Here is a 19,460-nt window from a genome sequence, read left to right as displayed (position 1 = left end):
CCGGGCCTGGGCGCATCCGGGCAGGGTGACCGCGGCGCACGTCGGCGCGCCACGCAGGGGTACCTTCGCTCCACCCACCGAAATCCCGGTGGGGACCTTGCCTTCTTAACTCGCGACCGGGGAGCAAAACGCTGCTCGCCAACCTAACCCACGGTCCAGGAGCTAAGGGCATCTTGGAAAGATGAACTTGGAGCACGTGGAAGAAACTAGTGAGGGGAAGGGGACCGAGTCCAGCAGAAGTCAGGTGAGAACACCGACCAGAAAGGTTTAGTCCAGAGCGCGTGGTTTCGGACGCTCTGTCCACTCATTTTCCAGTCGGGACACCAGGCTGAATAAACCTGTAGGGTAACGAGGGGTGAAGAGAGGAGAGGGAGGGGAGGGACGGTCGGCCCGCCCCAGGGGGCCGCCGTCTCGGCCTCCCGTCCCCGGCTCCACAATGCGGCGGCTCTCCGGGGGCAAGGGCGCGGCGCGGGGGTCACGACGGCAGCTGGGGCTTTTTAGATAAGAGAGGTGGGGGACGCTGAGTCACGGACTTGCACGTTCTCACCTCTCCCCAGCCCTCCGGGGGCTAAGGCAAAAGCGAAAGCGAAGGTTCCCGGCGGGCCGGCCCGGGACGCGCGCTGGCATAAGGCGCGCGGGGCCTCCGGCGGGCGGCTGCGCGCGGCGAGTCTGCGGTCCGCGGGGGCGCGGCGGAGCTCCGTCCATGACCCCGCGGCGGCTTCGGGGCGGCGGGGTAGACGCCGGCGCGGCGCTGCTGCTGCTGCTACTGCTGCTGCTGCGGCGGCCACTGGAGTTACATGGTAGGAGGAGGCGGGCGACCGGGCGGGGCCGCGGGAGGGCGCCGGGTGCCGCAGGTGGGGGAACCCGAGCCGGCGGGACGCCCCACCAATCCACGGTTCGCCCGGCTGCGCCTTCCTGGCGGGGCGTACGTTCCCCGAGGCGAGGGGTGTGGGCTGGAGCGGGAGCGGGGAGGGGGCCCAGGGGCGGGCGAGGGGTCCCCTGAGCGAGCCGGGTCGGAGCTCGGGGTCGACCCGAGGGGCACGTGGAGGGAGCCGTGGCGAAGAGGCGACGTGGGGAACCCTGCGCCCGTCCCGCCCTCGCCCTACTGTGGGCTCGCCTGGTCACCCAGCCTTTTCATTCTACGTCCTCCCAATTTCCAATGCAAAGGGTCGAGAGCATTTCAGAGTTGCGGGCGTTTGCAGTGGGAGCTCAGAGTTGGCATTTTACAGCAGTTTCGAGAAATGTATGGATGCGGCTCCCTGTAGCTCACGGGGAAAGCTGTGCGGATGTGACCAAATTCTTCCGCGAGCGGGAAACCGTGAGAGGGCGCCGAGTGGTCGGGGCAGCAGGGCGTGTGCGCTCCGGGTGAAAGTTGGCGAGCAACTGGTGTGTTCGGGAAGAACGTAGGTCGTCGGTCGCGTAGGTCTCATCTCCACAGTTAGACTCGAGACAGTGACTGGTAGGTTTCTGTCCCGGGAGCTAGAGAGGAGAGAGGAGAAAAACGGTCAGGGACCTCTTTGAGAGTCTGAAGAAAAGTAGGAAAAATGCGCGAATGAGCACAATTACAAAATTTGCATACAATGTTGGAGCCACTGAGGGTCATCCATAAACTTTCAGGAGTTAGTAACCCCATGATGTGGGTGGGTGGGTGTGTGTGTTAAGCCAAGAAACGCAGTAATTTACATCCGGCCCTACCAGACTGCCCAGTGCTCGGTCAAACCCAGCCGTCCACTGAATCCCATAGCTGTGAGGGGTGTCATGAAGTTTTAGTTTCGTGAGTGTCTTCCCAGGATTTCCTCCCACACCTGGGAAGCTGAGTTATGGTGACCTCGTGACTAGTTAGTTCCTCGCCTATGGCTAGCCAGTGTCACACATGACCACTGAGAAGACAGATTTGGACAATTCTGTTTCACAATGTGAAAGTGAAATGCACTAAAATGTTGGAATCCAGCAAAAATGAGATGTCTGCTTTAGAATGGATATAGGAACATGCGAGGAAGAGCTCTTAAAATTTACCAACTACAGCACTGCCCTTTGACCTTACACATGTGTTGCTGCCATGTGGTAGTTCCTGATTTTAGGTTTTGTTGAGGTATGATAGAGAACAAACGGCACATATTTAAATTGTACAATTTGAATAGGTTAGAGGTAAATGTATACACTTACGAAGCCACAGGATCAAGGGAGCAAATATATTCATCATAAGGAGTTTCCTCATGCCACTGTGGAATCCTGTCTCCCCTCCAGCCCTGTCCCCCATTGATCTGTTTCCTTTATTACTGATTTGTTGCATTTTCTAGATTTTTGTATAAATGGCATCATAAAGTAGTATCGTTTTTTGTCTGTTTTCCTTCACTCAGGGCACTTATTTTGAGAATTCTTCCATGTTGTAACTTGTATAAATAGCTCTTTTTCTTTCTGAGTGTGTTCCGCTGTATGGATATATTGCAGTTTATTTATCCATTCATTTGTTCACAGATAGTTGGGTTGTTCCAAATTTGTGGCTATCGTATACATACAAAACTGCTATGAACATTCATAGATAGGTTTTCTCTTGGGTAGAGAAAATGGCTAGGAGTAGAATAACTAGATCAAATGGTATGTGCATGTTTAACTTTTTAAGAAACTACAAAACTGTTCCCCAAAGTGGTTGTACTATGTTACGTTCCCACCAGCAGTGTATGAGAGTTTCTTTTTCTGTGTCCTGTCAACACTTGGTATGGTCAGTCTTTTTAATTTTACCCATTCTAATAGGTGCATAGTGGTATCTTTTAGCTTTAATTTGCGTTTCTCTAATAACTGATGATTGAGCGTCTTTTGTATGCTTATTTGCCATTGATAGATCTTCTTTGGTGAGGTGTGTGTTCAAATCTTTTGCTCTTTTAAAAATTGCGTTTTATATTGAGTTTTGAGAGTTCTTTATATTCTGGACATAAGTCCTTTATTAGATACAAGCATACTTGGAGACATTGCCGGTTTAGTTCCAAACCTTTGCAATAAAATGAATGTTGCAATAAAGCAAATCATCCAAATTTTTTGGTTTCCTGGTGGATATAAAAGTTATGTTTACACTGTACCATAGTCTTTTAAGTGTGCAGTAGCATTATGTCTAAAATAACAATGTACATACCTTAATTTAAAAATACATTATTGCTAAAAAATGCTATCATCGGAGCCTTCAGAGAGTCGTAATCTCTTTGCTGATGGAGGGTCTTGCCTTGATGTTGACAGCAGCTAACTGATCAGGGTGGTGGTTGCTGAAGGTTCAGGTTGCTGTGGCAATTTCTTAAAATAAGACAGCAATGAAGTTGGCTGCATGGATCGACTCTTCCTTTCACGAAAGATTTCTCTGTAGCACATGACACTGTTGGATAGCGTTTTACACACAGACTTTCTTTCAAAATTGGAGCCAATCCTCTCAAACCCTGCCACTGCTTTATCAACTAAGTTGATGTAATATTCTGAATCCTTTGTTGCCATTTCAACAATGTTCACAGCTTCTCCACCAGAAGTAGATTTTATCTCAAGAAACCACTTTGCCCATCCATAAGAAGCAACTCTTCACCATTCAGATTTTATCATGAGATTGCAGTGATTCAGTCACATCTTCAGTTCCATTTCTGATTCTGTTCTCTTGCTGTTTCTGCCACATCTGCAGTTACTTCCTCCATTTAAGCCTTGAACCCTTCAAAGTCATTCATGAGGGTTGGAGTCAACCTCTTCCAAACTCCTGTTCATGTTGATATTCTTAGCTTCTCCCATGGATCACGAATGTTCTTAATGGCATCTAGAGTGGTGAATTCTTTCCAGAAGGACTTTGCCCAGATCCTTCAGGGGAATCACTATCTATGCAGCTCTAGCCTTATGAAATGTATTTCTTAAATAATGAGACTTGAATAGGTTACCAAGGGGTGGGGTGGGGATAGGGAATGGGGAGTTAAGGCTTAAATCATACAAATTTCTATTTGGATTGATTGTGAAATTTTGGGAATGGATGGTGGTGATGGTAGTATAAGATTGTGAATGTAATTAACAGCACTGAATTATATATTTGAATGTGGTTAAAAGGGGTAATTTTAGATTGTGTATATGTTACTATAATAAAAACTAAAAAAAACACATAGGACTGTACAACACAGTGAGCCCTATTGTAAACCACAGTGGAAGGAAGATGGAAGATATGTACTAATATCTACCTGTCAACATAGAATTTTTGATGAGCTGTCATTTAAGAATGACAGTAAAATAAAGACATATTCAAATAAAATTAAACAAAAATACTAGGTAATGGCATTGAAGCATGTCTGAAGTTCCTGATGTGGAGGATAAGGCTGTTGATTGACTTTATGTTTTATTATTAAATGTACATGTTAAAATGGCTAGTATAGTCACTAAATAAAGAGATACAGATCATGTAGTTTCTAAATAAGTAGAGGGAACTTTCTTCACCAGGAAATAATTAAAATATAGCTTCAGTATATATGAGGAATAAGTGAACAGAGCTATAAGGAATATTTGACAAATCTACAATCATACTAGAAACTCTCAGTATTTGATGGATCAAATAAAAAATCAGTAAGAATATAATTTAACAAGCTTGATCTAATGGACAAATATGGAATACTTTGCTTACAATTGAAGAAAAACATATATTCTTTTCAAACAAATAGAACATTTATGAAAACTGACTGTCTGCCAGGTCATAAAATCAGCCTTGAAACATTTCAAAGGATAGGAGTCATAGGCCACCTCCTCTGACCACAAGGAATTTAAGTCAGCAAATGATAACAGAAAGTTAACTAGAATTTTTAAAAAATCATATTGTAGCCTTAGGTACTTACATTTAGAAAATAGAAAGGTTTAAAATTATGAGCTAAGCATCCAACTTTAGAAGTTTTTTAAAAAGGCAGAATAAGTTCAAAGAAAGTAGAAAGAAGGAAATAATTAAGATAAGAACAAGAATAAATGAAATAGAAGACAAACATACACTAAAGAGGTACAAAAATCCAAACATTTGTTCTTGGAAATATCTAATAAAATAAACAAACTTCTAGCAGAATTAAGAACAAAAGAGAAGGCTTAAACAACATTATCTGTGGAAAAGAGGACATAGTAAGTAAGATGACATTAAACATAAATTTATGCAAATAGATTTGAAAATGTAGGTGATAAATTCCTATTTTAAAAAACAAATTACCCAATCTTACTCAGGAAGAAATAAAAAAGCCTGAATATTCCCTGTCAAAGCAGGAACAAGATAAGGTCACACACTAACCACTCCTCTTCAACCTTGTACCAGATCCTAGCTCTTACAGAAGGACAAAAAAAAACAAATAAAAGTGATATAAATTGAAAAGAATTAAAAAAAAAAGCTCTCATTATTCTCTGATATATGATTATTATATCTTAATAATTTACAGATAAATTATTAAGGATTTAGCAAGATTGATGAATTAAAAATCCATATATGAGTCGGTTTATTTACTGTGAACCAGCAAAGATCATTTTGATAGTATATGTTTTAAAGGATAGCTTTTGCAAAAGCATACTTCAAATGAAGTTAATAGGAGTAAATCAACAAAAGACAAGTGTCTTAGTTTCCTAGGACTGCCATGATAAAGTACGCCAAACTGGGTGGCTGAAAAGAACAGAAGTTAATAGACAGTTCTGGGGCTGGAAGTCCAAAATCAAAGTGTTGGCAGGGCCATGCTCGCTGTAAAGCCGCTAAGGGAGGATTTTTCCTCCTCTTTTCCAGTTTCTGGTGGCCCCAAGCAATTCTTGGCTATGATGGGACAACTCCAGTTCCTACTTCCATCTTCACAAGGCTCCCTCTCTCAGCCTTAACATGATATTCTTCTCTCTGGGTCCCTTCTCTTCTCATAAGGACCACCAGTCAGATTGGATTCAGGACCCACTCTACTCCAGTGTGACCCCATCTTAACTCATTGCATCTACAACAACTCTGTTTCCAAAAAATGTCACATTCTGAGGTACTGGGAGTTGAGACTTCAGCATATCTCTTGGAGGGACACAGTTCAACCTGTAACAACATGCAAGTTCCTTATGAAGAACATTATAAAACTTTTTGAAAGAAACCTAAATAAATACAGAGATATACCATGTTTTGGGGTAAGATCTTAAAGATGTCGGTTCTCCCAAATCCATCTTTGGATTCAATTTTAGTCCAAGAAAAATCCCAAAAGGATTATTTATGGCACTTGATAAGCTGATCCTAAGATATATATTAAAAAACCAAGAACCACCCAGAACCTTTTTTAGAACATAATAAGGGACGGTATTCTTGCTCTACTAAGTATCAAGAGTCACTACCTATCTATATTGGCATGAAGAAAGAAAATTAAATTAATGAAAAAAAATAGACAGCCCCCAAAAAGACAAGGTATAAAAACTTAATTTATGATAGAGGTGGAACAGATGGGCTGTTTATAATAAATTTTGATTGGCTAATTGGCTATCTTTGTTTCAAAAAAAAGAAATTAGGTCTATGAAGCCCCTAAATGCTGCCCATCTGTCACATTAAGAGTTACCAATCCAATAATAATGTACCTTTGTGGTTTGAAAAATTAAACTGGATCCTTACCTGACACCATACACAAAAATAAATTGCATAATGATTGAAGACTTAACTTTGAAAGGAAGAATTTTAAAACTCTTAGAAGACAGTGTAGCGGAATTCCTTTATAAATCAGTCAAGGAAAGATCTCTTAGGTAAGATACAAACTCTAATCCTAAATAGGAAAGATTGATAAATTTGACTACATTAAAATGAAAATTTCTGTTCATCAGAATATACCAAAAAGAAAATGAAAAGACAAACCACAACTGAGAAGATATTTGTAACTTATCTAACAAAGAATTAGTACCAAGAATATTCAAAGAAGGTTTACCAATCAAAAAGCAAAAGACAACCTAATAGAAAAGCTGGCAAAATATATAAACAGGAATTGTATTTGGTTAGGAAACATAGATGGTCCATAAATGTTTGAAAACCTTCTCAGACTCATTAATAATCAGAGAGATGCAAATTAAATCCAACAAGATACCACATCACCCACCAGCCTGGCACAACTTAAGACAGACAACATGAGTATTAATGAGGTTGTAGAACAGGAACTTGCCTACTGCTGGTGAGAGCATAAACCGGTACAGTCACTTTGGAGAGCAGTTTGGCATTATCTAATAAAGTTGATGTGCATTGCTATGTCCCAGCAATTCCACTCCCAAGAAAATATCCTAAGGAAACTCTTCTCCGTGTACGTCAAGAGACATACACAAGAATACTGATAGTATTGCTATTTCCAATAGCAAAAAAATTGGAAACAATTCAAATGTCTATTGCAGCATAATGGATAAATTATAGAGTATCCGTATAATAGACTACTCTAGTGGCAAAAGTGGATGAATTACAGCCCCATGCATCCATGTGAGTGAAAATATAATAGTGTGTGAGCAAAGATAATTATAGAAGAATGTGATTGATTCAACTTATAAAAATTCAGAAACAGAAAGACAATAATATATTATTTGGGGATACTTATTTATATGGTAAAACCATCAATAAAAGCAAAGAAATGATTGTTACAAACTTCAGTGTACTGTTTGTCTCTTGGGCAGATGAAAGAGGCTGCAGCTGGGAAGGGGCACTCAAGTGACCTCTAAGTTATGGCTAATGTTTGGTTTCTTAAGCTGGTTGGTACATACATGCATCTTCATTTTATGATTAATCTTTAAACTGTACATAAACATTTTAATATACTTTTGTATGTGTTATTTTCACATTAAACAGTGTTTGAAAATGTACAGAAAAGAAGGGTGGCATTGTCAGGCAGCTACCCTGCCTCAAGTGGAAATTTTGTGACTGATTATTGACCTATTTTGATAAGTACTTATCATCAATAAACAGATATAATCCACTGTGAATAATCAACATTCAAACACACGTAGTAAGCTAAGTTAAATAGTTCATTACACCCAGCAAAAGAGAAATTAGTGAACTAGAAGATAGGTCTGAAGAAATTACTCAGGGTTTACCACAGAGAAACAAAGAGATGGAGAATGTGAAAAGCTAAAAGATATAAAGGATAGAATAAGAATCCTATGAACAGAGTTCCAGAAGGTACTATGGAGAGTGGATGAGAGATGATATTCAAGGAGACAATGGCTGAGCGTTTTCCAGATCTGCTCAAAGACATGGATGCAAGATAAACAAAGCCAAGAACCACTGTAGTGAATCTCCAGAACACAGAAGATGGAGAGAGCTCAAAACCCAGAGAGGAAAGATGACATTGGGCTTCTCAGCAGCCACAGCAACAGTGAAAGCCAGAACCCTTCAGTGTGCAGTAGGGGAAACGCTCTGCCTAGAACTGTATGCTCACAGAAACATTTGTTCACAAAAGGAGGTAATATAAAGGCATTGTCAGTCAAAGCAGAAAAACTGTTTATCACCAGGGACCATTACTAAGGAAATTCTGAATAGGGTTCCTTAGGAAGAAGAAAAATGATTATCAGAAGAAAACTCTGAGCTCCAAGGAGAATGATGAAGGAGGAAAGAAAGAATTGACTGAATAAAACAATAATAATTCATTTACTTGACACATATTTACATAGCTGATAGAGTTGCTATTTTTTATAAGTTGGTCATGGAAAGCCTCTCTGGGAAAATGACTTTTGAGCAGCCCTAAAAGGATCAATACATGGATATATGGGTGTTCTAGTTTGCTAATGCTGCCGAATGCAAAACACCAGAAATGAATTGGCTTTTATAAAAGGGGTTTTGTTTGGTTACAAGTCCTAAGGCCATAAAGTGTCCAAGGTAACGCATCAACAATCCGGTACCTTCCCTGGAGGATGGCCAATAGTGTCTGGAAAACCTCTGTTAGCTGGGAAGGCACATGGCTGGCATCTGCTCCAGAGTTCTGGTTTCAAAATGGCTTTCTCCCAGGACGTTCCTCTCTAGGCTTCAGCTTCTTTCCAAAATGTCACTCTCAGTTGCTCTTGGAGCGTTTGTCCTCTCTTAGCCTCTCTGGAGCAGAGGTCTGCTTTCAAAGGCCATCTCCAAAATGTCTCTGTAAGCTGAACCTCCCCTCTGAGTTCCAGTGCGTTCTTCAAAGTGTCCCTCTTGGCTGTGGCAAGCTTGCTCCTTCTGTCTGAGCTCATAAATACTGCTCCAGTAATCAAGGCCCACACTGAATGGACAGGGCCACGCCTCCATGGAAATTATCTCATCAGAGTTATCACCTACAGTTGGGTGGGGCACATTTCCATGGAAACACTCAAAAGGATTCTAATCTAATCAGCACTAAAATGTCTGCCCCGCAAGATTGCATCAAAGAATATGGCTTTTTCTGGGGGACATAATACATTCAAACCGGCACAGTGGGGATGGGGTGACGCAAGAAGAAGGAACAGCAAGACACAGACCCGAGGAGAGAGGGTGCTTGGAGTGTTTTAGGGTTTTAGGAACAGCACAGATATCAGTGTGGCAAGAGCAGAACAAACAGGAGGGAGAGTGGTAAGTGATTGTGGTTTGAAGCTGTATGTACCCCAGAAAAACATGTTCTTAAATCTAATCCATTCCTGTGGGTGTGAAGCCATTGTAAGTAGGACCTTTTGATGAGGCTGCTTTAGTTAAGGTGTGGCCCACCTCATTCAGGATGAGACTTAATCCTATTACTGGAGTCCTTTATCAATGGAATGAGTACAGAGAGAATAAAAAGAAAGCCATGGAAGCAAGAAGCTGAAATCAAGGAAACCTAGAAGAGAAGGAAGAGACCAGCAGATGCTGCCATGTGCCTTGCCATGTGACAGAGGAGCCAAGGATCACTGGCAGTCAGTGTTCAGAAAGAAAGCATCACCTTGATGCCTTGATTTGGACATTTTCTTGGCCTCAGAACTGTAAGCTAATAATTTCCCATTTCGTGGTATTTGCTTTAAGCAGCCTAGGAAACTAAAATAATGATGAACTACTTAGGAGCTTGTAGGCAAAGATAGGATGTTAGATTTCGTTTTGAGAATTTATTAGGTGGTTTGGTCTGATCTAATTTTCATTTTAAATGATTTACTCTGGCTACTGTGTAGTTAAAAGGCCATTGCAATGCTTGTTTACAGATGGTAAGAAGTAGATGGATTCTGTATATGTTTTGAAGATAAAACTAACAAAATGTGGTAATGAATATGGGGTCTGAGAAGCAATAGTCAATGATGAGTCTAAGGATTTTGGACAGAGCAACCCAGAATTTACTTAGTTGCCATTTATTAAGATAAGGACAATTGGAGAAGGGAATCAAAAGGTAGGTTTTGGGTATGTTGAGTTTGAGATGTCTTTTAAACATTTAGTTGGAGATGTCACCTAAGCACTTGAACATCTGTGTTCTAGAGTTCAGAGGAGAGGTCCAAGTTAAGATAGAAATTGGAGGGTCTTGAGCAATGGATAGTATTTAAAACCATGGGACAGAATGAAGTCAGTTCCCAAGTGAGTGTAGAGAAAATCAACAAATTTATCAGCAAGAACCTGCCTGAGGCTGCTTTACTCAAACCAGACTGTAGGCGAATTTGGCAGGGCTCCCAGTCACAGACAGTCTTCTCCATTACTAAGGGCTTCTCCAAATGAATTCAAATATGGGTTGTATTAAATGCCCTCCTACATCCATCACATCAGTAGGCTTTCTCTTCAGTGTAAATTATCAGATGTTTAAAAAAAAAAGAAGTATGAGCACCATGAATAAAAATTCTCCATCATTCTTTATTCTCCCTCTCCACTCTGGTGTGAATTCTCCAGTGAAGAATAAGGTTGATCCATCCTTCAAAACGAACACTGATTTCATTCGAAGAGTTCTTCTTCAGTGTAAGTCATCTGATGTTTAATACCAAGTGTTTTCCCACTGAAAGTTCACCCACATTCAGTACATTCATAGAGTGTCTCATTGGCATTAATTATCTGAGGTCTAATACAGACTCCACTCTGATAGAAGTTTCCCACATTCATCATGCAGATGGTTAGGGCAGTGGGTCTCAAAGTGAGGCCCCAGACTAGCAGCATCAGCATTACCTGAGAAACTGGTAGAAATGCATATTCTCAGGCCTCACACCTGACCTACTGAATCAGAAACTCCGGTGGGGCCCAGTGGTCTATGTTTTAACCAGCCCCTGTTGATTCTGATGAAAACTTTATTATCAGAACCCAAAGCTTGGCTTGGAATCCCAGGTCCGTCACTTACCTTGCAAGTATGAACTTACATACATTACTAATTATTGTGTCAGCATCTTAGTTTCCTAGAGCTGCTATAACAAAGTACCACAAACTGGGTGGTTTAAAACAGCAGAAATGTACTGTCTCGCAGTTCGGGGTCTGAAGTCAAGGTTCAGCTGGGTCATTCTTCCTCTGAGTCTGTAGGGAAGACTCTGTTTGTTCCATGCTGTGCTGGTTTGGATATAGGATGTCCCCCCAAGAAGTCATTCTTTAATGCAATCTTGTGGGCACCGAAGTAATAGTCTTGATTAGGTTGGAACTTTTGATTGAGTGTTTCCATGGAGATGTGACTCAATTAACTGTGGGTAATATCTCTGATTGAATTATTTCCATGGACATGGGGCCCCACCCATTCAGGGTGGGTCTTAGTTAGATCACTGGCATCCTTTAAGAGATGCTTGGGAGCCGACAGAGATGCTAGTAGCCAACCCAGATGCATGCTGATGCTTAGAGATGCTTGGAGATATGGACAGAAGGACATTTGGAGATGCTAAGCTAAGAGATGAACCCCAGAGTTTGCCCTGGTGAAGCTAAGAGAGGAACCCAGATGCTTAGATACATAGGAGCTGAAGAAGGTAAGAGAGACAGAAGCCCAGAGACATTTTGGTGAAAGCCATTTTGAAACACAACCCAGGAACAAAGGACCAGAGGATGCCAGCCTCCTGCCTTCCCAGCAGACAGAGGTGTTCCGGTCACCACTGGCCCTTCTTCAGTGAAGGTATCATTTTGCTGATGCTTTAATTTGGACACTTTTATGGCCTTAGGACTGTGACTTTATAACCAAATAAATCCCCTTTATAAAAGCCAATCCATTTCTGGTATTTTGCATGATGGCAACATTAGCAAACCAGAACACACCTCTCTCCCGGCTTCTGGCCTTAGTTTGCCAGCAATCCATGCAATACCCTGCATCCGTCATTACATAGCATTCTTCCCTTTGTTTGTGTTCAGTTCTCCCCTTCCTGTAAGGACACCAGTCATGTTGGATCAGGGCCCACCCACATCCAGTTTGGCCTCCTCTTAACAAATAACATCTTCAGTGATCCTATTTCCAAATAAGATCATATTCCCACATTCAAGGGTTAGACTTTGAACATAGGGGATGGGGGCACAATTTAATGCATAACAGTTTCTTCCATTTGTAAGCTAGGGATGATAATAGTACCCACCTCATAAAGCTGTTGCGAGGATTAGAACTGTTCTGCATGCACTTTAGATGGTTGATGAGTACTAGTTATGATTCTGTCTAGAACATATCCTTGACATTAGAGGTGTCTAGTAGAAACCTTTCCAACTTCGTCACCACGTATGACTTTTCTCTTCTTAAGATTTCCCCTCTAACTGAATGTTTTTCATAGTTGCTGCATTTAAATTAAGTGCTCAATGGCTGTTGAGCAAGGCCTGAGCTCCCAGAGAGCACTGACGAGAGGGCTCGACCTCGGGGTCAGATCTTTGGATGGAGTTTCTGGCTGAGCCACTCACTAGCCTGTGACCCTAGACAGTGTCTCTGAGCTCTCACTGCCTCATCAGTCAAACGCAAATGGTAATAATGCCTCTATAAGATTATTGTGGGGAAAAAATGAGAGTGTGAATGAAAGAACCCAAGACTCTCTGAAGAGCCCATGTACATTGTAGATGCCCAGCGATGGTCGTGCTTTTGTTCTGGTCCTCCTTCTTGGCCTTATTTTCGGCGGTTTTTCTGCTTTTAACCACCACTAGGAAAATAAAAAGTAAAACCCCAGCTAGATGACACATAGTAAATTAGCTGCTAACCAGTTCATTAAGGAAAGAGAATTGAACTAGATGCTGAAATGACGTTTTTGAGTTCTCTGTCAGTATAGATGGATAGTCCTAACGTTGGGATAATATTTTATATCTCTTTGAATTTGCAGAGTACTTTGCTATATAAGTTTTCTAGTTCCTTTTCTCATCCTTTTTATGGGACTTGTGCTTGCTCTGTGAAATCATTAGCCATGTGGTTATAGGGATGAAAAGTACAGTGTATTTTTATATCTGTTGATTGTTTATAAAGGAGTTCTGGATAGGTTCAGAAAATGCTGAGTACTCCAACACAAGACTGAATCTCAGTAACTGTTTCTGGGTTTTGTTGTTGCTGTTTTTTATTTTGTATTTTTTTTAATGGCTTCTTGGCTGGCAAAACTTTTTTATCCTGGTGTGACTAGAAGACTGAGTTAGTATGCTGGTGATGGTGGTCTCTGAGGGTTGAACAAGAAAATGATGAAGGCATTCCATAATTTACAGAGTGTGAATTAGGATTAAATATAAGAAAGGACTTCCTCTTAAATGTAAATGAGTAATCAAAAACAGGGTTTGTAAAACTATGACCTGTGAGCCAAATCTGCAGCCAGTTTGGGAAAATAAAGTTTTGGGGGGACATAGTCACATCCACATATTGTCTGTGGCTGCTTTCTTGCTACAAGGGCAGAGTTGAGTAGTTGCAACCATATCATCCACAAATCAAAATATATACTATCTGGACCTTTACAGAAAAAAGTGTATCATGGGAGTTGGAAACCATTAATGATTTTAAAAAAAATTGTAGACATTCTTTTGAGAATAGGATTAAAGTATTATGAATTCAGAGTATACTTTTATAGATTGAGTAGATTCTACATTTACTCTAACAATGAACTTTTACTCAAAGCTAAAATGAATTGAATGTGTTTAATGGTCTGAAACAATGATTAATTCAGTAAGTGAAAAAAGTCGAAGCTGCAACAATGTGTCTTGATAGTATTTGGGTTGACTGTAACTATGTTCTTAGTACAATGCAATTAGCCAGAACAAATATGTCACCGCTTACTGCCTTCAGAGTCTGCATAATTATGACTGAAGGATGGAAGATTTAAAAGTTGGAGTATAAGGAGGAGGAAAAGAACAAAAAAGTGCAGTGTTTTTCTTAATACTGCTTTTATTTTTTTTCCCTGGTATATCAGTTAGCTCTTCCTGCATAACAAACCAGCCTAAAGCTTAGGGGCTTAACGCATTTATTTAGTTCAAGTTTCTGTGAGCTGGCTCAACTGGGTGTTTCTTCTGCTGGTTTCATCTGGGCTCACACTTCAGACAACGGTGAAGTTGGCTAGAAGTTAGTTGGTTAGTTGGTTCAGCTGGCCAACCTGAGCTTGTTTAAAAGGTTCCAGAAGCCCCATGAAATTTACTTTTCAAATCTCTGCTCATATCACATTTGCTGTTTGTCACTGTCTCTTGGTGCTTCTGGAACCTTCTACCACCTACCACCTTCAGTTTCTGAAGTGGCCAATGAATGGTAATAATAATAATAATAATAATTCTTTATATTTGTATCACAGTCCACAAAGTGCATTTCACAATCTTTAAAGCATTTGAACTGCTTAGCAGCCAATTAAAGTGAGCAGTATTATGCTTACTTTATAGATAATGAAACTGAAATTCCGTGAGGTTAAGAGACTTGCCTGGTCATTCAACTTCTCGCTCCAAGCTCACTACTTTTTCTGCTAAACCCTATCTTCCATTCACTCATTCTTTTATTCTTTTATTCAAAACTAAACAGATTCATGCACTGGTTTGGACATGAACTGGGTACCTCTCAGGCCCATGCTCTTTGCTTCTGAGTATTTATGGAGCACAATTGAGCATGTTGAATCTGTCTGAGCACTCTTGGACCTTCTTGTTAATTCATCTATTTTATCATTTAATTGGATAGGGTAGGGAGAGCCAGGATAGAGGTCTGCCTCTTCAGGAATTTATTCTGATGGTTCACATTGATTGCTGAGCTCACTATTTCTCAGTAGTAGTAAGAAAAGATCAGGTACAAAGGGTAGGACTAAAAAGTTGTAAGTCACGGCTTGGGTGTTTGTGTAGATTTTATAGTCTGTGTTCTGTAACTCCATCAAGCTTCTTCCTGCCCCAGGGCCTGGGTTGATGCTATTAGCTCTGTCTGGAGTGCTCTCTCCCTTCCTCTTCCTTCTTCACCTGGCTAACTTGTTCATCCTTGTACTTTTCTCAGTAGCATGTATCAATCATCATCCTTACATAGCAGCATCTGTCACTCCCAGCAGACCAGGGCTAGATCAGTCTTGCTCACCCACCGTCTCCTGTACTGAAAACAGAAACAGAAAGCCCTCAATAAACATGCTTAAAGCAGCTTCAGCCTTCAGGAAGAGGGTGCTTCATTTTGGCAAGGGTTGTTTTGTTTGTTTGTTTGTTTCCAGTTTTTAAATTTATGTAATGGTAAAATCCACACTTTATGGTATACAACTAACTCTATGGCTTTAAAAAAAAAAATTCCATTTTATTGAGATATATTCACATACCCTACAATCATCCACAGTGTACAATTGATTTTTTACAGTACCATCATATCGTTGTGCATTCATCAACAAAATCAATTTTTGAACATTTTCATTACTTCAAAAAATAAAAATAAAAAGAATAAAAATAAAAAGGATAAAAATACAAGTAAACAATACCCACACCATCCCATCACCCCCACCCCCACTCATTATACATTTAATTTTTGTTCCCATTTTCTACTCATCTGTCCATACACTGGATAAAGGGAGCGTGAGCCACAAGGTTTTCACAATCACTCTGTCACACCATGTAAGTTACATAGTTATACAATTGCTTCAAAAATCAAGGCTACTGAGTTGCAGTTCAATAGTTTCAGATATTTCCTTCTATCTATTCCAGTACGCTAAAAACTAAGAAGGGGTATCTATGTAATGCATAAGAATAACGACTCCATTTGAAATCTCCCAGCTACTGAAACTTTTTTTTGTTTCATTTCTCTTCCCCCCTTTTGATCAAGAAGACTTTCTCAATCCCACAGTGCCAGGTCCAGGCTCATCCCCACAAATCCTGTCCCACATTGCCAGGGAGATTTACACCCCTGGAAGTCAAGTCCCATGTAGGGGGCAGGACAGTGAGTTTATCTGCAGAGTTGGCTTAGAGAGAGAGGCCACATCTGAGCAACAAAAGAGGATCTCTGGGGGGTGACTCAGGCACAGTTATAAGTAGACTTAGCCTTCTTGAGCGAGGGGTCTTTACAAGCACAAAGAAAGAGTCTGGTCTTCTACGTAGCTGTGAGTGTGGTGTTGGGGGTGAGTTGGGGGTTCTTAGAACCTCTCTCCTGCCCGAGGTTGCAGAATAACCCACGGCAGGGCCCATCCGTGCTCCAGAGTCAGAGAGCCTGACCTGTGCACTCAGGAGATTCCTCTAGACCCAAGATAATTGTGCCAACACACACATCCAAAGAGCAGATGTGGGGTCAGGAGGAAAAGGGGTAGGTGAGGAAAACCTACCAGCAAGAATCCTGTATTTGTCTAGCTTTTCCTCCTGGGAACCTCACACCTCTTACCTTCTGGAGTCATTCGTTAATGGTTGGATGGCGGCTGTCCAGTCCCAGATTGTGTAATATATCCCAGATTGTATAATATAACCCTGGGAGGTCCAAAGGTCCTAGGGTGATTCAGAATCTCTCAGAAGGAAGGGAACCTTCCATTCTGGTTTACCATCACGTTTCTGGAGTCGATTTTTCTGGTGATTCCTTCCCCACTCCATTCTATCCAGCTGTGCTAACATATAGCAGAGCACCACAGATGCAGATTTAAGATTTTGGTAGCATGGAATATACGTAATTTAGGAAAAGGAATAATAAACACCCATGTGCATACCAGCTTGAGAAACTGAATGTTACAGAATGCCTTTCAAAAGCATTTTTAACAGGTAAAATATGTGCACCATTAAAAATTCAAAAAGTGTGAAAAGGCTCTCGCATCCATAGGTCTCAGCTGCCTCATTTCCAGTGTTGTTGGTTTCCTGTGTACTATTCCAGAGAGATTTTATGTATAGTCATAATTGTGTATATATTGTTTCTCCTTTTTCTCTCACTATGTTAGCATATAATACACATGTTCTGCTCCCTTTCTTTTTAACTTAACAGTACAGCTTGGAAGTCTTTCCATTTCAGTGCATAAAGAGGTTTCTTAGTCCATTGTAAAAAGCTGTGCCATTTGGCTACACTATAATTTACTTAGTCTCCTACTGATGGCTATTCTAAACAATAACTTTGTACATACTCACTTCACAGATATGTCAGTACATCTGTCAGATAAATTCTTAGAAGTGGAATTTCTGGGTTAAAGGACATCTGTATAAGGATTATAACAATCCTTCACAAGTATGCAGATAAATCTTCGGGATAAAGTCCTAGAAGTAGAATAGGGGGTTAAAAAGTAGGTGCATTTGTAATCTCTTTAGAGGTGACGAATATGCCCTCACTAAGGGTTGTATGAGCAATATGAAAGTATATATTTCACCAGCACAGTATATTACTCAACTTTTGGCTCTTCACCAATTTGGTAGCTAAGTGGTATCACATTTGTTTTCATTTTTACATTTCTTTCATTATAAATGAGGTTAAGCAATTCATTTCAATTTGAGAAAGCACACTTTTATCATTGTGCTGTTAACTATAGTCCATCATTTACAATAGGGTTTTTTTGCATTGTGTAGTCCTATATTTTCTTGGTTTTTAAAAAAATTCTTATACTAGTAACATATGTACAACCTAAAATTTCCCCTTTTAACCACATGCAAATATATAATTCAGTGCTGCTAATTACACTCACAGTTTTGTGCTACCATCACCACCATCCATTTCCAAAACTTTTCCATCAACCCAAATAGAAATTCTGTACAATTTAAGCGTTGAGTCCCCATTCCCTACCCCTACCCCGGTGCCTGGTAATTTTTATTCTACATTCTGACTTTATAATTTGCATTTTCTAATTCTTTCATGTCAGTGAGATATGAAGTGTTTGGCTTATTTCACTCACCATGATGTCTTCGGGGTTCATCTGTGTTGTCACATGAATCAGAACTTCATTCCTTTTTAATGCTGGATAATATTTCATTGCATGTATAGACCACATTTTGTTTATTCATTCATTTGTTGCTTCCATCCTTTGCAAATTGTGAATAGTGCTGTTCTGAACATGGGTGTGCAAATATCTGTTTGAGTCCCTGCTTTCAGTACTTTGGGGTATATTCCTAGAAGTGGGATTGCCGGGTTATATGAGAATTCTATGCTTAACTTTCTGAGGAACTGCTAAACTGTCTTCCACAGTGGCTGTAGCATTTAACATTCATACCAGCAATTAATGAGTGTTCCTGTTTTTCCACATCCTTTCCAATACTTGTACTTTTCTGCTTTTTTAATAGTACTCATTCTAGTGGATGTGAAATGGTATCTCATTGTGGTTTTGATTTGCATTTTCCTGATGGCAAATGATGTTGAGCATCTTTTCATTTACTTTTTAGTCATTTGTATATGCTTTTTGGAGAAATGTGAATTCAAGCCTTTTGCCCATTTTTTTTTTCATATGCAAAATTGCATACATCTTTATTTGGTTCCTCAAGAGAAAATACGGTCAAAAAGAAATTAGGAATATTATACAGAATAGATGAGATGGATTAACATATATATCGTTACTGGTAGCAGTTATCATTGAAAAACAAAGCTGATCCCTATAGAAAAATGGGCAAAGATGGGAATAGACCATACATAAATGAAAAATAGCCTTACTAAACAACAGGAGTTTGTGTATTCCCCACACCACCCTCTAGTAATTAAAGAAAAAAGGTCCTTCTTCAAGGAGACCTGACTTCCCCATCTTCATTCAAGGGGCTCTGGGTCCGTGAACTTGCTCCAGTCTGGGAACTGACTGAGGGCCCAGGAACTCTCTGACTTCTGTTCACTGGATCTAGAACTTCACTGCTTATACAGATCATGTAACTCTTTCGTAGACTGCCCACCTATTTCGATTCTAGGGACATTACAGTCTACTAGCCAACACCAAAGATCTCTGGAAGTCAGACTATTCTGATGACTGCTTTGGCTCCGTTGTTCATTACAGTAACCATGACCATCTTTTCTTTGGTGGTCGAGTCTTTTGCCCATTTTTAAATTGGGTTGTTTGTCTTTTTATTGTTGGGTTATGGGATTTATTTATAAATTCTGAATATTAAACCCTTATCATATATGTGGTTTTCAAGTATTTTCTCCTATTGAGTAGGTTGTCCTTTCACTTTCCTGATAAAGTTCTTTGATGCACAAAAGTTTTCAACTGTAAGGAGGTCTCATTTATCTATTTTTTCTTACTTTTGCTTGTGCTTTGGGTGTAAAGTC

General features: G+C 40.4%; 1 protein-coding gene across 4 annotated transcripts in view; it reads left to right on the top strand.

The window, feature by feature from the left end:
• The first annotated feature begins 418 nt into the window (after positions 1–418).
• The window catches only part of IL15RA (interleukin 15 receptor subunit alpha), a 39,864-nt gene continuing 20,822 nt past the window's right edge, over positions 419–19,460 (top strand). Inside the window, exon 1 of one of the 4 annotated variants that reach the window (XM_037846878.1) lies at positions 419–800. In XM_037846878.1, coding sequence (XP_037702806.1) covers positions 704–800 — 97 coding nt within the window. In that variant the 5' untranslated portion in view covers positions 419–703. The remainder of the gene's footprint in view (positions 801–19,460) is intronic. The other 3 variants (XM_037846877.1, XM_037846875.1, XM_037846879.1) reach the window with 3 other exon arrangements.

Source organism: Choloepus didactylus, chromosome 8, assembly GCF_015220235.1.
Source record: "Choloepus didactylus isolate mChoDid1 chromosome 8, mChoDid1.pri, whole genome shotgun sequence".
Taxonomy (NCBI): Eukaryota; Metazoa; Chordata; class Mammalia; order Pilosa; family Megalonychidae; genus Choloepus; species Choloepus didactylus.
Note: the sequence above shows the minus strand (reverse complement) of the source record. Positions and strands in the feature narration are given on the sequence as shown.